The sequence below is a fragment of the Lepidothrix coronata genome, unplaced genomic scaffold, assembly GCF_001604755.1.
Source record: "Lepidothrix coronata isolate B3197 unplaced genomic scaffold, Lepidothrix_coronata-1.0 Scaffold85, whole genome shotgun sequence".
In the NCBI taxonomy this organism is placed as follows: Eukaryota; Metazoa; Chordata; class Aves; order Passeriformes; family Pipridae; genus Lepidothrix; species Lepidothrix coronata.
In genome coordinates this window covers 3,164,832-3,181,944 of record NW_016690265.1, presented here as the reverse complement: position 1 = coordinate 3,181,944, position 17,113 = coordinate 3,164,832, and the positions used below count along the sequence as shown (strand labels likewise).

Below are 17,113 nucleotides of genomic sequence, written 5' to 3'. Positions count from 1 at the left end.
TCTCCCAGTGTAAATATATAAGAGGCATTGGTTTTATTTTTTTATTTAAAGAAACTGTGGAATAAACAAAGTCAGCCAGCCAGCCTGGAGACTTCGATCTGCAACTTTGTGTTTGGGTTCCAGCTGTTTTTAATAAATGCTTGGCTCACATCAGGCCACGTCATGCCGATACACTGCTGGAAGAGAAAAGGGAACTGGCAGCAGGTCCGGCCAGAGCTTATCTGTCCTACACCACATCATTTAAAGGATTCTAACCCAAGGAGAAACACACCTTTCTATGGAAGTGCCTTCAACATTTTAAGACTTCTCTTCCATGTTTATTCTACTTGCCTGCATCATGCAGATTATCACGTCCTAGTTCAAGGCACTGCCAAAATCTACGTCTCTGCCAGCGCCTAATCCATTCAAGCCCCTGACTCCTACGCCCAAGATGTTCCAAGGCACGCAGAGATGACAATCCTGTTGCACAAGTGTAGATTAGCGTCCAAAAAGGCATCTGCATGAAGAAAGAGAAAACCAATCAGGCTATACTGGTTAACACTGACACAAACAAGACACAAAGTTCAGACTACATGAGAACATGTCAACTCTCTCCAGTAACTCAGTTGTGGCCAGTCTGGACTGACCAGCTGTTAAGATGGGCTAAAATGGATTTCAGAAGAGCCGTTAAAATAATGATCACAATTGGTGGTCTCTGAATGAACTTAAATGAAGAAGTATCTTGCAAGAGAGTATCAGTCCTGATGTTGCAAGATGACTCTTTCTCACACTGCATAATCACTACACTGACCTGTTTAATTCCTGCATTTCCACTTACCTCACTATCTAGCATTATGTCCCCAGCTGTAGCTCAGCAGCAAATTTAACAAACATCTGAAACCCCTTATGACTTTACATATGCATTTACATAACTGCTTCACCAGTGCTCAACCACCAATTACGCTTTCGTACCATTTAAAAAAGCAGCACACCACAGTACAGAGAAGCTGAGTGATGTACTTACAACTTTCTCTGACTGGCTGTTAATGAACTGTCTTGCTACATGTTAAACAAAAGCTCTCAATAGGAATAAGGAGCATCACGTAGCAGACTTAAGCCCTTTACCTTACCATTCTCTTCTTATGCCTTCAGTTTATCCTCACCGATATTAAACCAGCTCCTCCCAGAGCTGCACTTGAATACTGCAGGCAGACCAAGAATTTTTTACTATTATGTTATTTTAATAAAAGAAACCTCAAACAGTCAATACACAATTTCATGCCTCTTGACTCAAGAAGCATAACTCACGATACAGAAAGGACTGGATTTTCTGCAAGACCGCCTTTGAAAGCTTCCCCACCTGGTGAAATACTAAATATGACCAATGTAAATGACAAAAAAGGCTAAGAGGCAGCTGGGGAGAATGAATCAATGAAACAATTTCACTTTAGACCACAAAATGGCTTGGCCAAGTGACATGCACCACAGCTACATTACTGAAAAGGTTCATTAATTCTTCAAATGGACTTTTCAAACATGCACTCTGAGTCTAAGAAGGAAAGAGACATCACCTTTTAAAGCTTTCAAGACAGATTGATGGCAGAGAGGAATAAGTAGAAGCCCCCATAGGATAAATGGTAGCAAACAGCACTTTATTACTCTCTTCAAATGGAAAAGTTTTGTTACTTGCTGACTAGAAGACAAAGACTTTACCTGCAGACTGTTACAGACAGTAAAAGTACACCCAATTAAGAAATCTCAGAAGTGACCTTGCATGAAAGGATAAAGGCAACAGTATTGTTGCCACGTTAGGTACTGGTGTACCAGGGCATTCTCCTCATCCCACTTTCTACAGTTCTAGCAATCACACCTTTCACAGTCAGCAAGGCTACACAACTGTGCTTCTCCTTCTAGCCTCGAGATTTCACTCACTAGAGCAAAGAGCTCACAGCCTGATATAAACAACATCCGTAAGTGAAGAGTCTGATGTAATGTTACTTAAAACTTGTCTTTCCCTGTCATTCGGTTAAGATTGTCCCGAGAGGACTTCTCTTGCAAACTGGTTACATCTAATTTGACCTAAATTCATAGGAAACAAACCAGACCAAAAAAAAACCCAACAAACCAACAAAACAAAACAAAAAACAAACAAACAAAAAAACAACACCTCAATTTAACTGCCCCTAGCAATACTGTAGAATTCACTTAGTGGTAAAGCAAAAGTTAGACAAAAACTTATACAAGGTCTTCAAGACAGACTGTATTAGACAAGGTATGTATGGTCAACTATCTGACTTCAAGTGACTTGATTCCTGGTTTTTTTCCCCTTTTGGAAGAAGAGGGCTTTGCTGACTATATATTTCCAGTTGATACAGAACCACTCTCCCATGAGCTGACACAGATGAGGGGATTGAAGCATGAAGTCTGTTGAAGCAACACTTAAGTGATCTGATGAATTCTGCATTGCAGCTTTTCTACTCCAAATCCCTGGATTCAAATCTTGTATTTCAATCACAAGCAAAACAACCTCACACAACATCATGTTTCTTGCATGCAACTCCCCTGCTCCCCCTAAACCAGTGCAAACCACTCTAGTAACAACTTGATTTGCGTCAACAGCCTGCTTAAGGGAAACCAGGATTGGAAAACAAGTCCAGACATCTTGCCCTCAGAAAAATCAAACTTGTGTAGGCTGGCTGAATGACATCATGTGGAATGTGCACTGCTTTATGCAATATGAGTGACAATCATTTGTGAGTGCATGAGTACATAGATTTTTATTTATTCTTCCACTTAACACTACGTGTCTCTCTTAACGGCGCCCGCCTGCTGCCTTCTCTCTTCATTGATGGCAAGCTGGACATTAAGTATTATTTAGCAAAAACATTACCTTGTCACATGTTTCTTGCCAGTTGATGAATCTGAAATTGTCAGCTTATGGGTATTACACCATTGTCAAAGAGATGTTCATTTTACTTTTCTGTACAGCTTCCACAAAAACATGGTGAAGAAAATGGAGGTTAAGAGTTGACACGAAATTCCTGAATGCTCGTTACTGGCATAGGTTCTTCTTTGGGCAATTTCTAGAAAAGAACTGTCCCGTAGATCCCTCTTGACACTTTGCACCTATGCAGATCTGTGGACTACTGTACTTCTGAAACACAGACATCCTGGAAGGAAAATTTAGGTTTAACACATATCCAGACTACACATCCTCTGCTCTCCTTGCAACTCTGCCTGAGGAGCCACAAACAACACAATAAAACTATGTATTTCTGGTGAAAGAGAATGTTAAAGGCTATGGACCTGGGACTGAAGTGTAAAAACACACTTCAAGCCATTCTAAAATGAGACATTCAAACTAGTAGAAAGTTTAAAAAAAATCTTAGATAAAAACTTATCAGAGAAGGCACAATCAATACATACCTTCTTCCCTTTTGGTCTTTCATGGAGATAGGAATTGGACACCATCCACTTTAAAACCCCATTTGTACCTATCATGTCTATAAGCAAACCAGTAAAAAACCCAAAAGTAGTGAGAGAAAAACAAAGGTTTACCTGGCATGTTTTTCAACAGTAGATCCAGAATGCATCAATAGGTTTCCTTCCCATCCCTTAAGCACCGAGCTGGGAGAGGCCCAACTGCACAGCTAAAAGCATCAGCAAAGCTGAAACTGAATACCCAGACCTGTGAAGAACAGAAACGAAGCCCAAAGGGTTGAATTGTTACTTCTTCATTCAGTGGGGAAAATAGGAGAGAAAAACATCTTCCTTTCAGCATCAGTTCACTTACATCACCTGTTTGTAGCAGCAGTGTAAAATACAACATTTTTATGATTATTTAACATTTTCAGTTAATGACGAATAGGGTAATAGCAGATAGACAAGTTGTTGGCCATTAGGAAGGCACTTAAAAAAACTGGAATTTTTTTGAAAGTCCGTTCTGATGGACAGGAAGAGGAAAAGAGACATCACAAATCAACACTTCGGTGACTTTAGTTCACAGAATTCCCCTATCGAAGGTTTCAGTCTTCAGATTTCCTGGAGGTTTAGAGAGAAAGAGCCAAAGACAACAAAGATACTACACACCTAATCCTGCTGAGGTGTATGTTACAACAGAGCAAGCAGAGATTTTTTTTTTCTTTTTCTAGAACAGCTTCTGCAATTGCAAGTTGCACACCTTCATTTGTACTGGAAAATGTGTGAAATTTTGACTATTAAGTGTAAACATTTATTCCAGGAACCATCAATTTCTCTATTATGATACAACAGAATCTATACTAAAGCAAAGGTAAACTAATCTTTCTCTGAAACAGAAGGCAACTTGCAAAGTGTTTTTGAACAGCAGCAAGCACACCACACGCCCACACACTCAGCAGTCACTATGTGAATTAATTTTTAACACATCAATCTTCTTCTCAGGCTATGGTGAGATCTGTGTCGCCAGCATGCTGAACCTCAGCTTCACAGTTTTAAGTACCAATGATGCCACACCAAAAAAAATGTGCTGAAGACTTCTGAACTCTCAGTTACATTACTTCCAGAAGCAGCAATAGTGAATGCCAAGTAGAGATAAGACAGCCCTGTTTGAGAGTTGTCTTAGATCATCCAAAATCAACACTGCTCAAAACACACACACTTTGTGCAATTATGCCCTCTTTCATTAAGGAAATGCCTGACGGTACCACACCCTCAGATTCAGCAGCACTGGTATCAGCAGACAGGCATAAAGTAGATATGCCACCAGTCACCTCCAGAACTTAGATATCCATCTTTCATACAGGTTAAGATGAGTAAGGAATAGGGGGATAAGCTACACTACAGCTATCAAAGTAGGCCACTCTCAACGTTGGAATTACTCCCTCTTCCAACTCCAATGATGAACTCTAATCTACTCAGTCATGATGTATTATTTATAGCTGTCTCCTCTGGAGCTAGCTTTGAATGTATTTGTTCTGGATTGAAAGGATCTGAACCACACAAATATCAGTGTAGAACATTAAGGCTTCCAATAGGTTGTACCTCAGGCTTCACATCACTACTTATTTAATTTAGGCATTAAGAAACATGGTAATAATTCAGCAAATCCTCAATAAAACCATTTAATGAGTGGAGTCACAGTAACTAACTCATTTGCCCAAGGCCACTAAAGTGGTAGAATTGAAGCCAGTACATTCATAGAATCCTTTAGGTTGGAAAAGACTTCTAGGATTATCAAGTCCAACCTCAATCCTACCAACTGCCGTGTTACCACTAAAGTATTTTCACAAGTTCCACACCCACATGTTTTCTGAACGCTTCCAGGAACGGTAATTCCACCATTTCCTTGGCCAGCCTGTTCCAATGCTTGACAACTCCTTCAGTGAAGAAATTTTTCCCAATACTGAACCTAAACCTCCCCTGGCTCAACCTGAGGCCATTTCCTCTCATCCTGTCATTTGTTACCTGGGAGAAGAGACTGACTCCCACCTCAATACAACCTCCTTTCAAATCTCCTGGCTCCCAAGACTAAGCAATGCTTATCTTCACTTATGAAATTAAAAAAAATATGATTTGCCTTTAACTTCTCATCAAGGTGCAACAACAGCAGATCCATGGAGACTCATTCTTGGTGCTTTCTGTGTAGTGTGGAAGCACATCACTTGTACTAACACTCCATGACGGAGCACAAGGCAAATATCTCTGAAGGATATTACAAATACACACATATATTCCTCAGATGCTAAAGTACTACTTCTCTTGTCTTAACCCAGGATTTCAAAATAAAGAGAAGCAGTCCTATTATCACTCATTGAACAGCTTTGTTAGTAGAGAATAAAGCTGATTTTCTTACCCAATTCCTAGTGAAAACAAATGCTAAATGAGTTTTCTAGCATCATTAAAAATCTTGGTACTTTCAAAGCATTCCAACTCTAGAGAAGATGGGATCTGCACCAATATTCACCCATGTGACATCAAACAGTTTTCCCATCCCACCTCTTGATTTGTTGAGAACCTTGACTTAGTGATGACACGCACTGCCATCTTGTGTTATGGCTCAGAACTGAAAAGGTCTGAAAAGTGGGGTTTCACAAACATCCAGATTCCACTGTTTTAACAACAGTTTTTTTCCCCACTCAGTGTGCTACATGAGAAGCCTCTCTAGTCTTTTATAAATATACATACATACATACATATATATATATATATATATATACACACATATATTAAAAAAACCTAAGATCTAACTCAGGCTGCAACAGATGCAAGCCTCCACAATCCCATGGAATAAAGTGGACAAAGTTCATTCTTCTCCACTAACTGGTGCAGGTAATTTCAACAGCACACAGTTTTGCAGGGACAGCTGGTGCTAAGTGGTATAGATATATTTACCTTTTAGGTTTGAGCTGCTCTTCCTCCAGCACAAACAAATAAGTCCACAGGCTACAGTACTGCATTGCTAAAAGAGTGAGGCTAAGCTATTCAACTTCAAGCTGAAAAATAATAATAGAAGTTGTCCCTTTTATGTCCTGGGACTATCTTCTGAGAGGAAGTATTGTTCTCAAAATGCCTACAAAAACAGATTAAGGGTTCATTGACCTACAATGGCTGGGTAGAAGCTGAGCAAGTATATTCTGTACAGCAGCACAAACGGGAGAGGAGCTCCAGAACTAAAAAGAAGGATGTAAAGTTGTGTGGGTCACAGAAAAATATGCATTAACAAGTAGAAGAAAGAAAATTGTAGAATGGTTCTGGAAAAGGATATTAATGGGCTTTGAAGCTGTATTGTACTTTTAAATATGTGCTGAGTGGAAATTCCTTTTTCTTAAAAAAAAAAAAAAAAAGAAAAAAAGAAAAAAGGAGATGACCTTACAACATGGTATGGTCATCTAGAAGTAAAAACACTTCTGTTGTTTTTACTTTTAGAAGTAGCAAAAAACTTCTACAAGTGCACTATCTTTACACAGATCAAATTCCTAAATGACCTATCTTCTTTCTCACTGGGCATACTATGAAACTGTAAAACATCACTATACTGGTAACTATTTACATGACAGTAGCACTGAGCCTACCTACTTCACTTCTGCACTGATATTAAATTGGAAATTTCTGTATTATCTTGTTTCTCACCAATTATCCACTGAAATAGAAGCATTAAAGTAATTCACAGAAACTTAGTTCCACAATTCAGCAGGAGCCTTTCTCATTCTAGCAGACAGCAGTTTTCCTATTATGTGAGCTGGCAAACAAAGAATATGCAAAAGTTAATTAGCATTTACTGACCAATTCTGAATTATGATGAAATTTAGTTTAGAAAACTTTTTTTTTTGTAGGTTTCTTTCTTCCCCTTCCCCACCCAAGCAGGAAAAAAGCAAGACACAAGTCGTCTGCCATACTAATGTATTCCATCTTTCAAAAAGAAAGACATGATTTTAATATTACTTAACAATATGTTAAAAAAGTAGCCAGTTAGGCTTCAGTGTTAATACAATTATACACTCTATAACAGATTTGATAGTGTGAGTACTGTTCTTTTTTAAATTTTCTCATTCTGCAAGTATTCTTACACAAGCTGGCTACAAGTCAGGAAAAAAAATCAAAACACAAATAGCGTAACTTGTACACTCTTAAACAGTAGATTGTGAAAGAATTGAGGGAATACTTGTCCCATAAGAGCCTCTTTTTCATGAAGTCATGTCAGGAGAATTCTGGAGCAGATGAAAGCACAACTGACTAGGTCCATTCCTTTGTCAGGAGTCAGAATGACAAAACATAGCTAGATGCAGAAGTGACAGGAGCCACTGCAGATGATGCAACCTAGTATTTTGGCCTCCACCCAAGCCTAAGCAATTTTAAGTCTTTGAGGCCAAGGCATTCAGAAGGAGATGGAAAAGAGCTATTGTTCCAACTCCAACGGCATACAGCTACAATCAAGTAAGTCTCACTCACAGACTACAAGCACACAAGCTAACAAATTCAGGTAGAAAGTGGCAATTTTTCAGTCCGCAAGAATTATCAGGCCAAAGGGTTCAGTGCAGATCCACACAGCACTGGGGACAAGGCAAGGCAGCACTGGCTCAAGACCAGATAAGCTCTCAGCACAGCAGGACAGATAAGTGGAGTTGTCGTTCATTGATTCCTGCAGGGTTCCCTCCCCATCTTGTGTCATTTCAATGTGCAGCAAAGGTGGTTTTTTTCAAGCTAAAATTGGACCAGTTGATGGAAAGTCTCTGCCTTGTCTGTCTGGCAGAATCCAAGCAGAATCTGAAAAGAAAAAAGTGATAAACTGAAATCAATATACACAAAATCAAAACTCCTGTGTTATCCCTCTTTTGAAGAGTAGCTCTCGTTCAGAAAGACATAACCTCTTTAAAAAATCATACCTGAAAAAAATCACTCATGTCCATAACTCAAATACATCATAAACCAGTTACTTTAAACACCACTGTATTATCAGGAGTAAGCGAAGGAGGTAGCAAGGAGGTAGCAAGGAATGCTGCGCATTTAGCGGCACAGAAGTGAGTTAACCAGAAACAGAGACAGCATCACTGTATTCACCAGAAACCTTTGAAAGGCTACCACTTGAATGAGTGGTAGGTAGTGGGTAAAGCAGCATCACCAATGGCATGGGACACTGCTGCTTCTCTCCTTAACACAGAGAAGTTACATGTGAGACAAAGACCTAGGGAAAGGAGGCCTGTCTATAATACAGTGGATAACTAGCCCAACATGTCTGGAAAAACACCTTTAGAACAAAAATCCACTTATTCACTTTCACTGAACACAATTTATGGAAGAACACTGGAAAAGGTTGCCACAAGCAAGCCTTTCAGTGACTGTTAATTCATGCTGAAGAACTTTATCGAGGCAAGGTGTAGCTGATTTATGCTAAAGGCTGCATGACTGCATTAAAGTAGTGTAAACCTCTCTTGAAAGCTTTATTGCTTCTGTAATAACTGAAAGCCAAAAAAGGGGAGCAGACAGAAGGACTACAACAGAACAGGTACAGTGGAAGGTTAAAACTAGGCTTATTTTGTTCTTTCTATGCTAAAGTTAGAAGGAGTTTGCAATATTAATCCTGATGTCAGAGTGCAATTAAAGTATCCATCTATTATGCCACTACAAGTCAAGAAGAAAAGATGAATGAACAAACTATCAGTAAAAAGTATGAATTCAGTGGGCCTGTGCAGCTCAGTGCCATGGCAGGTTACTAAAACAAGCCACGTTACTAGCCTTCAAAGTATTATGCTGGGAATTATCAAATTATAGAGAAACCTACATATTAAAAGTGCCTTCATGGCATTAAGTACATGTTTTTCTCCCCTAAAACAGCATCAATCAGGGCTTTTCAGAAACCTTTTCTAAGCAGATATACATTAAAAAAATGGACAGTTACACACAATTCCTAACAGATGACAGTAAAGGAGTAGATTACACCAATCACTGAATGAACACAAAATGGTCCACTTTAAAGTGCTAAATCTTCATCTGGAATCACATTTGACAAGTTTATCTCCAAAATTCAACTGCACTTCTCCAAATACAAGATGCTGTTTCATTTGTCCTACTGTGAATAAATAACTGATGAAAAGAACTTTATTATTTGCTACAGATACTGCAAACTTGAAGGAAGCTAAGAATATTCCATAACAAAGGCTTATGCTATACTAACACTAGCAGTATCTCATACACGGTGTATTTCACTTGTAAAGCCTACATTCCCATTTAAAAAAAAATCCTTCAATTGGCACCACTCATAAAAATAACTTTTGAGACTAGAGAACATGCACTGGTGAAAATTTCATCATCTTGTACATTGTAGCTCCATAAGTAATCAGATACACGCATTTTGCAGTAATACTTAGCAGTAGTTGTATTCTGTTCTTTTGCAAGACCCAGACACACACTACATCCCAGGCACAAAGGTTATGAAAACTATATAAATTTAGAAGAGAAATTGATGCTGAAAGTCCTTGCTTAAAAAACTCATCCTTTAAACAAATAGCTTTTGTTGCTTTGTGAAATAATACTGTTGAGTCCTGAATTATTCAAGTCAGCAAACTGAGTTATTTGTAACTTTTCAGATTTGGCTAAAAGGCTCACTAAATGTATTAATGGGAAATTAGCACACTCAGCCAACATTAAAGAACACAAACTGAGTGATTGTGTGGATTGAGTGGACTTTATTGCTACAGGAGAACACGTGCTACACTATTTAAACATGAGCTGTCTCCTTATATTTGAGGAATTTAAAAGTAACTAATATCAGAGAATCACAGAACATTCTGAGTTGGAAGGGACTCACAAGGATCAAGTCCAACTCTCAATACAATGCATAAATCCCCAAATCAACCAAAATGCACAGAAGAAAAAGCTTTCACAAGGAAAGGTTCATGCTATTCTTTTACTGTCACTGTAATAGGCCAGGCTGGATGGAGCTCTGAGCAACCTGATCCAGTGAAAGGTGTCCCTGCCCATGGCAGGGGGTTGTAACTAGATGGCCTTTAAGGTCTCTTTCAACCCAGGCCATTCTATGATTTTATGATAAGCATCCCTTCTTAATGATTTGCATAAATTAATATCCCACAGTTATATCATCTCTACTTTGTGTATAAAATTCTGATTAATAGCTCCTGTAAACAAGGAAGAAAACAATGAACAAACCTTTCTGAAGTATCTTTTTGGAAATTTAAACAGTAAGGTTTTATTTGCTCAGCAGTTAAAATAATGTTAGGTTTTTCTTTTCTTTTTTCTTAAACACTAATCAGTTATTTGGCCTATGTGGAAAATAAAGGAAATATTCATGCAAACTTTACTTTGAAAAAAAAAATAAAGGTAACAGAGAATATTCTGAAAGCCTCGATGAGAACCTGGGAGACACACAGATAATTCTGGCAGTCATTTCTGTATTTGTGCTATTCAGCTATGAGCTGTGCCCACAGATCACAGCTCTGGTGACTGTTACAGTACTCAACTGTAACAGGATTTGCTATGTTACACGACAGTGCAACACAGGCTTTTCTGCCAGGAGCTAGTTATTAAACTGTGGGTTGGTGTGGTGGAGTTGTTTTTGTTTGTTTTACAACCATGACATATGGAAAGAAGCAACAACAGTTTTATGTGTAGAGATTACAGAACTTTACCTTTTAAAATACTCCACTTCTCTCTCTGTTTCATCCATTTCCACGCTGTCTAGATCAATGTCTTTGGGTAGAAACACATCATCTACAAAGCAAAAAGGATGACACTATGTTAGATTCCATGGGGAGGGGGGAAGGAGAGAGGAAGAAGCTTGAAGAAGCTGCATTAAAGATGTTTTTGGAGAACTGACTGAACTTTGTAGACTATTGATTATTCATATTTAAGATGAATTAATAATTAATAATACATATTTATAATTAAAAAGACACTTCTTAAAACCCCTATACTAGTATCTCTGCCCAGTCTTTAAGGAGTTACACTGGGAACAAGGAAGAGATTAATAAACAGTAAATTTACTGATTTCATGGGTTGCAAAAAGATACCATAAACCTGGAATACGCATGACAATAGTCAAATTATCCAAAGGGCTCAATGAATTAGATACCTGTTGAATGTCTGAAATTCATTGATCTTATTACTAAAAAGGTAGCTTTGGAAATACTTTTAAAATAGTATTTGTAAAGAAAAATACTTTAAGAATTCTGAGTTTCTACAGCTGCCACACTCCCTCTGGGACATGATCATCAGGTTGTGTCTGAAAGAGTTTAAGTCATGCTAGCTACCATTATGGTTTGTTTTTTTTTAAAAAAATCCCCACATTTAACACATTAATATATGACCTGAATTTAGGTCTCAGCTATAGCAAAAAAGTCACCATAAAAGTCTCTTGGTATACTGTACTATCTCAGTGTATGGTTCTCTTTTGTACTTTAAAAAGAAATAAATCAGAAAGCATAATTTTTTGTAGAAACCAATTTGAACATTTTCCTCTTGAAATTTCTTTTGTGACCACATATATACTCCAATCTCATTTCTGAAGCTGCTTCACAAAACATTCCAAAAAGGTTGAGACAAAGAAACTAACCAAAAACACCAAATACACACCTGCACCCCAGAATCCTTGAGATTATGAGAATGGACAACACTCTTCTAAAGACACTCCTGGTGGTTTAAAAGTTGCATGTATTTGCTGTTTAACTTACTCTGAAGAAGTAGAAGGCCCTATAAACACAGGGCTTCCCTAACACTCCTAGTTTTCTTCAGCCTCTTTATAAGAAGAAGTTAAAATACTCTGCCAGAATACATTTTTTTAAGAAACAGAGATCCCACCAAAAGCAATAATGTTCACTGCTTTAACAGTTCATTTTAAAACCCAGTTAAAACCCCCTAGCTTTGCTACCTCCTCTTCTTGTTCTCAATCACCCAGTTTCTCAATTTTTTTTCTCAGTTCATTTCTTGTGTCTTTGCTAATTTTGTACCTCAACCCTATGTCTTAAAAGAATTACAACCACATGAAAAAAATGTATATTACAGTATCTTTCTTGTAGCTCCAAAGTCAGAACTACTTAAAGCAGAAATCCAGTCCCAACTCCAGAGAGAGCAGCACAATTCTCTCAGAAACACGTCCCTGTGTTTTTTCACACCTAAGCATTAACTTTCAGAAACTGTAAGTATACTTGATTTAAGCAGCAGAAAACAACACTGGGGGCAGGGAGGAGGACAAGATGCAGGAAGGTACCTGCATTCTCCTACAGTAAATGCCCTCCATCACCATCACCCTCTTCAATATTTTCTCCTTCAAATGTCTCCAGTCTCCTCTTTCTGCTCCCAGTTCTGGAGCTTTATCTTGCTCCAATCACTGGAGTACATTCTTCTTGGTAAATTAAAAAAGCCAAACCCCAAACACACCACAAGAACCAAAGGTATCAGAGAAAATGGTTCCATGCAGTGGTTTAACGCTGTATTGCTGCTCCACTGACATGGAATGGAAACATTAAACATAAGATTTAAAAAGAAAGACTGGTGGGCTGACCCGACCCAACCCAACCATGAAACCACAAAAAAAGCAAAGCTGGGTTCTACACCTAGCACTTCCAACAACCATGAATTAGGTTTACATTTTTGTAACAAAGCTTAACAAACAAATATTCTGAAACACTGGCAGAGACTGCCGAAGGATTAAGGTCTGCTATGCTGATGTGCTTATCAGTCAGAACGGCAGCAAGAACTGCCAGACAGTTCATTTTTGCACCGTTACCACTCGGCTACCAGGGGATCCCAGGGGAACGACCCGGTGCTCTGAGCAGACCGATGTCCACACCACAGAACTGCCATCTCGACTGGCAGTCCCAGCAGGGACCAAGCATGTGCAGGAATAAGGAATAACCTGGTGCCTGAGAACGGCAGTTTAACTGGTGTGCTGACAAAGCCGACCAGTCAGCACTGCACGTGCTTCTCAGCTCTGGTATTAGCTTTTGGATGTGTTCAGGCAAACAAAGAATAAGCTGTGTGTAACTTGCTTGAGTCAACTCAATCTCCCATGGTTTTATTCTTTCTATCAGATAAATAAAAAAATTCTGTTTACTAGGACAAGCTAAAACAGAGAACACAATATTAACAACTAATTAACAATCCAGTGCAACTTTTCACTTGGGCAAAAACAGTAAATTAGTTTTTTTTATTTACTCACCTGTTAATGTAATGAATATAAGAAAGGAATTATTTCCACTGGAAAAATGCATATTTATGCATGAATGACCATTCTTTGACAGTAGAATCCCCTTATTTCTCTTGCTTAAAGAATAAGATCAACTTCATACTATACTATACTATGCCATATGAAAAACAACCTCACTTTTGAAGAAATTCAAAATGGATTTCAGCATACTATTGAATTAAATTATATATTTATTTTAAGCAAGACAGGCTTTCCAGAAGACTGGCTTTCTTAACTGACAAAAACCCCACACAAAACCTGCTATTTCATTTTTGAAAATATCCTACACCTCTTTACTAGAACTCTATCCATCTCTTAATTGTTACAGTTCTGATGACTTGAGTTTTTCTGATACCAGTTTCTCAAATTTACATTGGCAGAAAGGCCTGAAGATAAAGATGTCAGACTTCTGAATTTAAATGGTAACAATAAAAACAACCCAAGTTCTTCAACTTTCTTACACACTTACCAATGGAATTGTTGACTTTGTCCCCTTTTTTCTTCTTGTTTTTCTTGTTCTTGCCTTTTGGTTGAGGAGAATCTGCAAGTATTAGCTTATTATTTTGCTGCTGTTCACTTGGTGAAGGGGATTCACTTGTTATGGGTGCTTTCTCTTCCTTTACATGGTTCAACTGTTTTTTGTTGTTATTGTTCATTTTCTTCTCATCCTTTTTAGGTTCTGCGAGTGTTGGGAGCTCTGCTGCTTTTGCTTTGGACTCTATTTGGTTTCTGGTTTTAGTCTGAATCTCAGCTGCTTTGGGGGATTCAACAGGCTTTTTCACTTGCTCAACACATGATTTGTTTACCTGCTTTAGTTTCTGTTTGCTGTTTCCTTCTTTATGTTGATGCATAATATCAAGCAGAAAAGAGAGGGGCTCATGCTGCTTTACACTGCCCTCTTTCTGATAGAGCAGCTTTGAGTCTCTAGTGTTTACACTGGATAGTTCACAGCCCGTCTCTAGAACTGGCCTCTGTTCTGTGTGGTTCACGTGTCTTGACAGTGAACCGGAGGAGGTTTCAATCTTTTCTGATTGTTCAAGTGTACCATTCTGAATGTCTTCGGGTGCATTTGGGACAGGTTCCTTCACTGCCTGGCAGTTCCGAGTGAGCATGTCCACCTTCTGGCAGTCCTTACTGCTTCGTTCTTTCTTCTTTTTCTTTACAGCCCGCAGCTGCTGAAGTTCTTGAAGCCGCTGTAATTCCTGTTTCAGCCTCTCTTCTTCCTCTTCCTCACGCCGCCTCTGTTCCTCAAGCAACTGGTGATGCTCCCTCTCTCTGGCTTCAGCTTCGAGTCGAGCTTTTTCTTCAAGCTGCAAATTAAAAACAGGTTTATGGAAAGTGACAAATATTTTGGAAATTTAGAGTTTTAGGGATTATTACAACTTTTCTCTATGAACTTTATAAATACTAAAATGTGAACATATGAACATACTTAATCCACAAGTCTGCAGAGCAAGCAAATAACTACACAAAATCTGCCCTTTTAAGCACACTACAACGCTTTCTATATTTCCATTTTCTATGTTTCTGTGACTCATCTGACTGTTGTTAATACCAACTGTTGATCTTCTCTTTGCTATTGCTAAGCCTAACTTCCTATCAAACCCTTCTATATCCACAAAAATCTGCTGAAAACAAAACATTCAGCTGCTTTCTCAACGACTGTGTTTATTAGTAAGGTAACTCATGTTTGCATCAGGTTGTATCTTTTACCTTTTCTCTTCCTATGGCAGCAGAGTTGCTCTGTTTCACTGTTCAGGAACTTTAGGAAGAGCAATCATTAAAAACATGCACCAAAACACTAAGCACATAATAGTTACATTGAAAGTTGTCAAAAATACTAAAGGTAACAAAGTTTTCTATTGTCATCCATAAGTTCATTAACCAAAGCAAAGGCACAAGGGATTTTTTCCAGCCAATACTGCCAATGCCTAAAACTTTGCCGTGCAGCACTGAACTTGCATCATTAGCAAAATGAATGAAAGTCACACACCAAGAACAATCATGACCATTTATTTTCTTGCACATTTATAGGTTCCTGTATGGCATTACTTTTTCAGTTATGGAAGTCATGCAAAAAACCCTGTGAGAATCTTCCACTTTTTATGCTCGAAGTGCATTGCAAGAGCAAAGTGAATTTTGCATCCGAGTTTTACAAAATTAATTTTATTTATAAATAATCCACTAAGCCTTCAAGATGATGAATAGTGCTACAACACGAACCTAAAGAATTTAACTAGTGAACATTAGGTCTTCCAAACCCATGTAATCATTTAAAGAATGCAGAAGTAGAGCCAGAAGGAAATCCACAAACAAGAAAATATTTACAGCGTGGTCACATAACATGCTTACCAGACTTCAAAAAACATTCAGCAACCAATCTTATTGTGCTTTGAACTGAAACCTAAGGCTGATACCTGAATTGCAGTAAGAAAAGCAGATGTCCTGCTTGTTCCAATTAAAAAAAAAAAAATTTACTCTAGTAACTCAGCAAATATTGTTTTCAAAAAAATAATTTCACTGTTACATACTGGAGGAATTTAGAAATCTTTTTTGCCAATTCTCATTTGAAAGCAATCTGTAATTTTTTCTTCTTTGCCCCCTCTCTGCAGCTTGCCACTTCACTCCAGCTTGGGATAACCCTTTGTGTCATCATTTGGCACAGCAGTTAACCTCTGTCAAACAGGACAGCAAGGTGCTCAGTGCTAGCATTCTAAAAATATCAAACTTCAACTCTTCCTCTGTCTTAAAAGCACTGACCTATGTTCCCTGGCCTCCTACAGAGATACTTTACCATAATCATTATCCCAATACAGAAACACTGGCTTTCTAACTTCCCCCACTTTTAAATGTCATTGCTACAAAATAATAAAATTCTTAACGTTTCTGACACTCAGAAATAACTTTCTTAAGTGTGGGAAATTCCAGTATAAAGCTGACTTGCACCAAAACACATGGAAATGACACTGTGAGGAATATTCCCCGTCTACTACCATAACTCCTTAGGTAGCATCAGAACAGGTAAGCTGGCTGTGTGGAAACAAACAGGCAGTCTACCATAAACTATGCAGAAAACACTTACAGCATTATTATAAATTCAGTGTACAGTGGCATACTTACAGAGACTGCACAGATTCAAAAACATGGGGTCTAGGATAAATGTACTTTCATGTCTTACCTTTCTTTGCTTATGTCTGGCTCGCTTGGCTGCACGAGAACTGCTTACTGGTTTGGTTTCAGAGCTGTTTATAAATTGTAGCAAGTCTTCCACCTTTCGATGGTCAACAACACTTTCCCTTTCAGAGATCTGATCTGGCTTCTTCGGCTGTTCTTCTTTCCTTTTTGTCAAACGTAAACGAAGTTTTTCTCGCATCTCTGCATAATTCCTACTGGTTGGTGCAGCTGGAGGCTGAAGGACACAAGACAAAAATGTAGTGACCAAATGGAAAAATTTCA

The 17,113-nt window shown here is 38.3% G+C and overlaps 1 protein-coding gene across 4 annotated transcripts in view; it reads right to left on the bottom strand.

Moving 5' to 3' along the window:
* Positions 1–7,358: 7,358 nt before the first annotated feature.
* Positions 7,359–17,113, bottom strand: part of FAM193A (family with sequence similarity 193 member A) — a 45,551-nt gene continuing 35,796 nt past the window's right edge. For all 4 annotated transcript variants that reach the window (XM_017820806.1, XM_017820807.1, XM_017820804.1 and 1 more), the window contains 4 exons: positions 16,836–17,066; positions 14,127–14,967; positions 11,103–11,184; positions 7,359–8,223 (listed from right to left, as the gene is read on the bottom strand). In XM_017820806.1, coding sequence (XP_017676295.1) covers positions 8,130–8,223; positions 11,103–11,184; positions 14,127–14,967; positions 16,836–17,066 — 1,248 coding nt within the window. In that variant the 3' untranslated portion in view covers positions 7,359–8,129. The remainder of the gene's footprint in view (positions 8,224–11,102; positions 11,185–14,126; positions 14,968–16,835; positions 17,067–17,113) is intronic.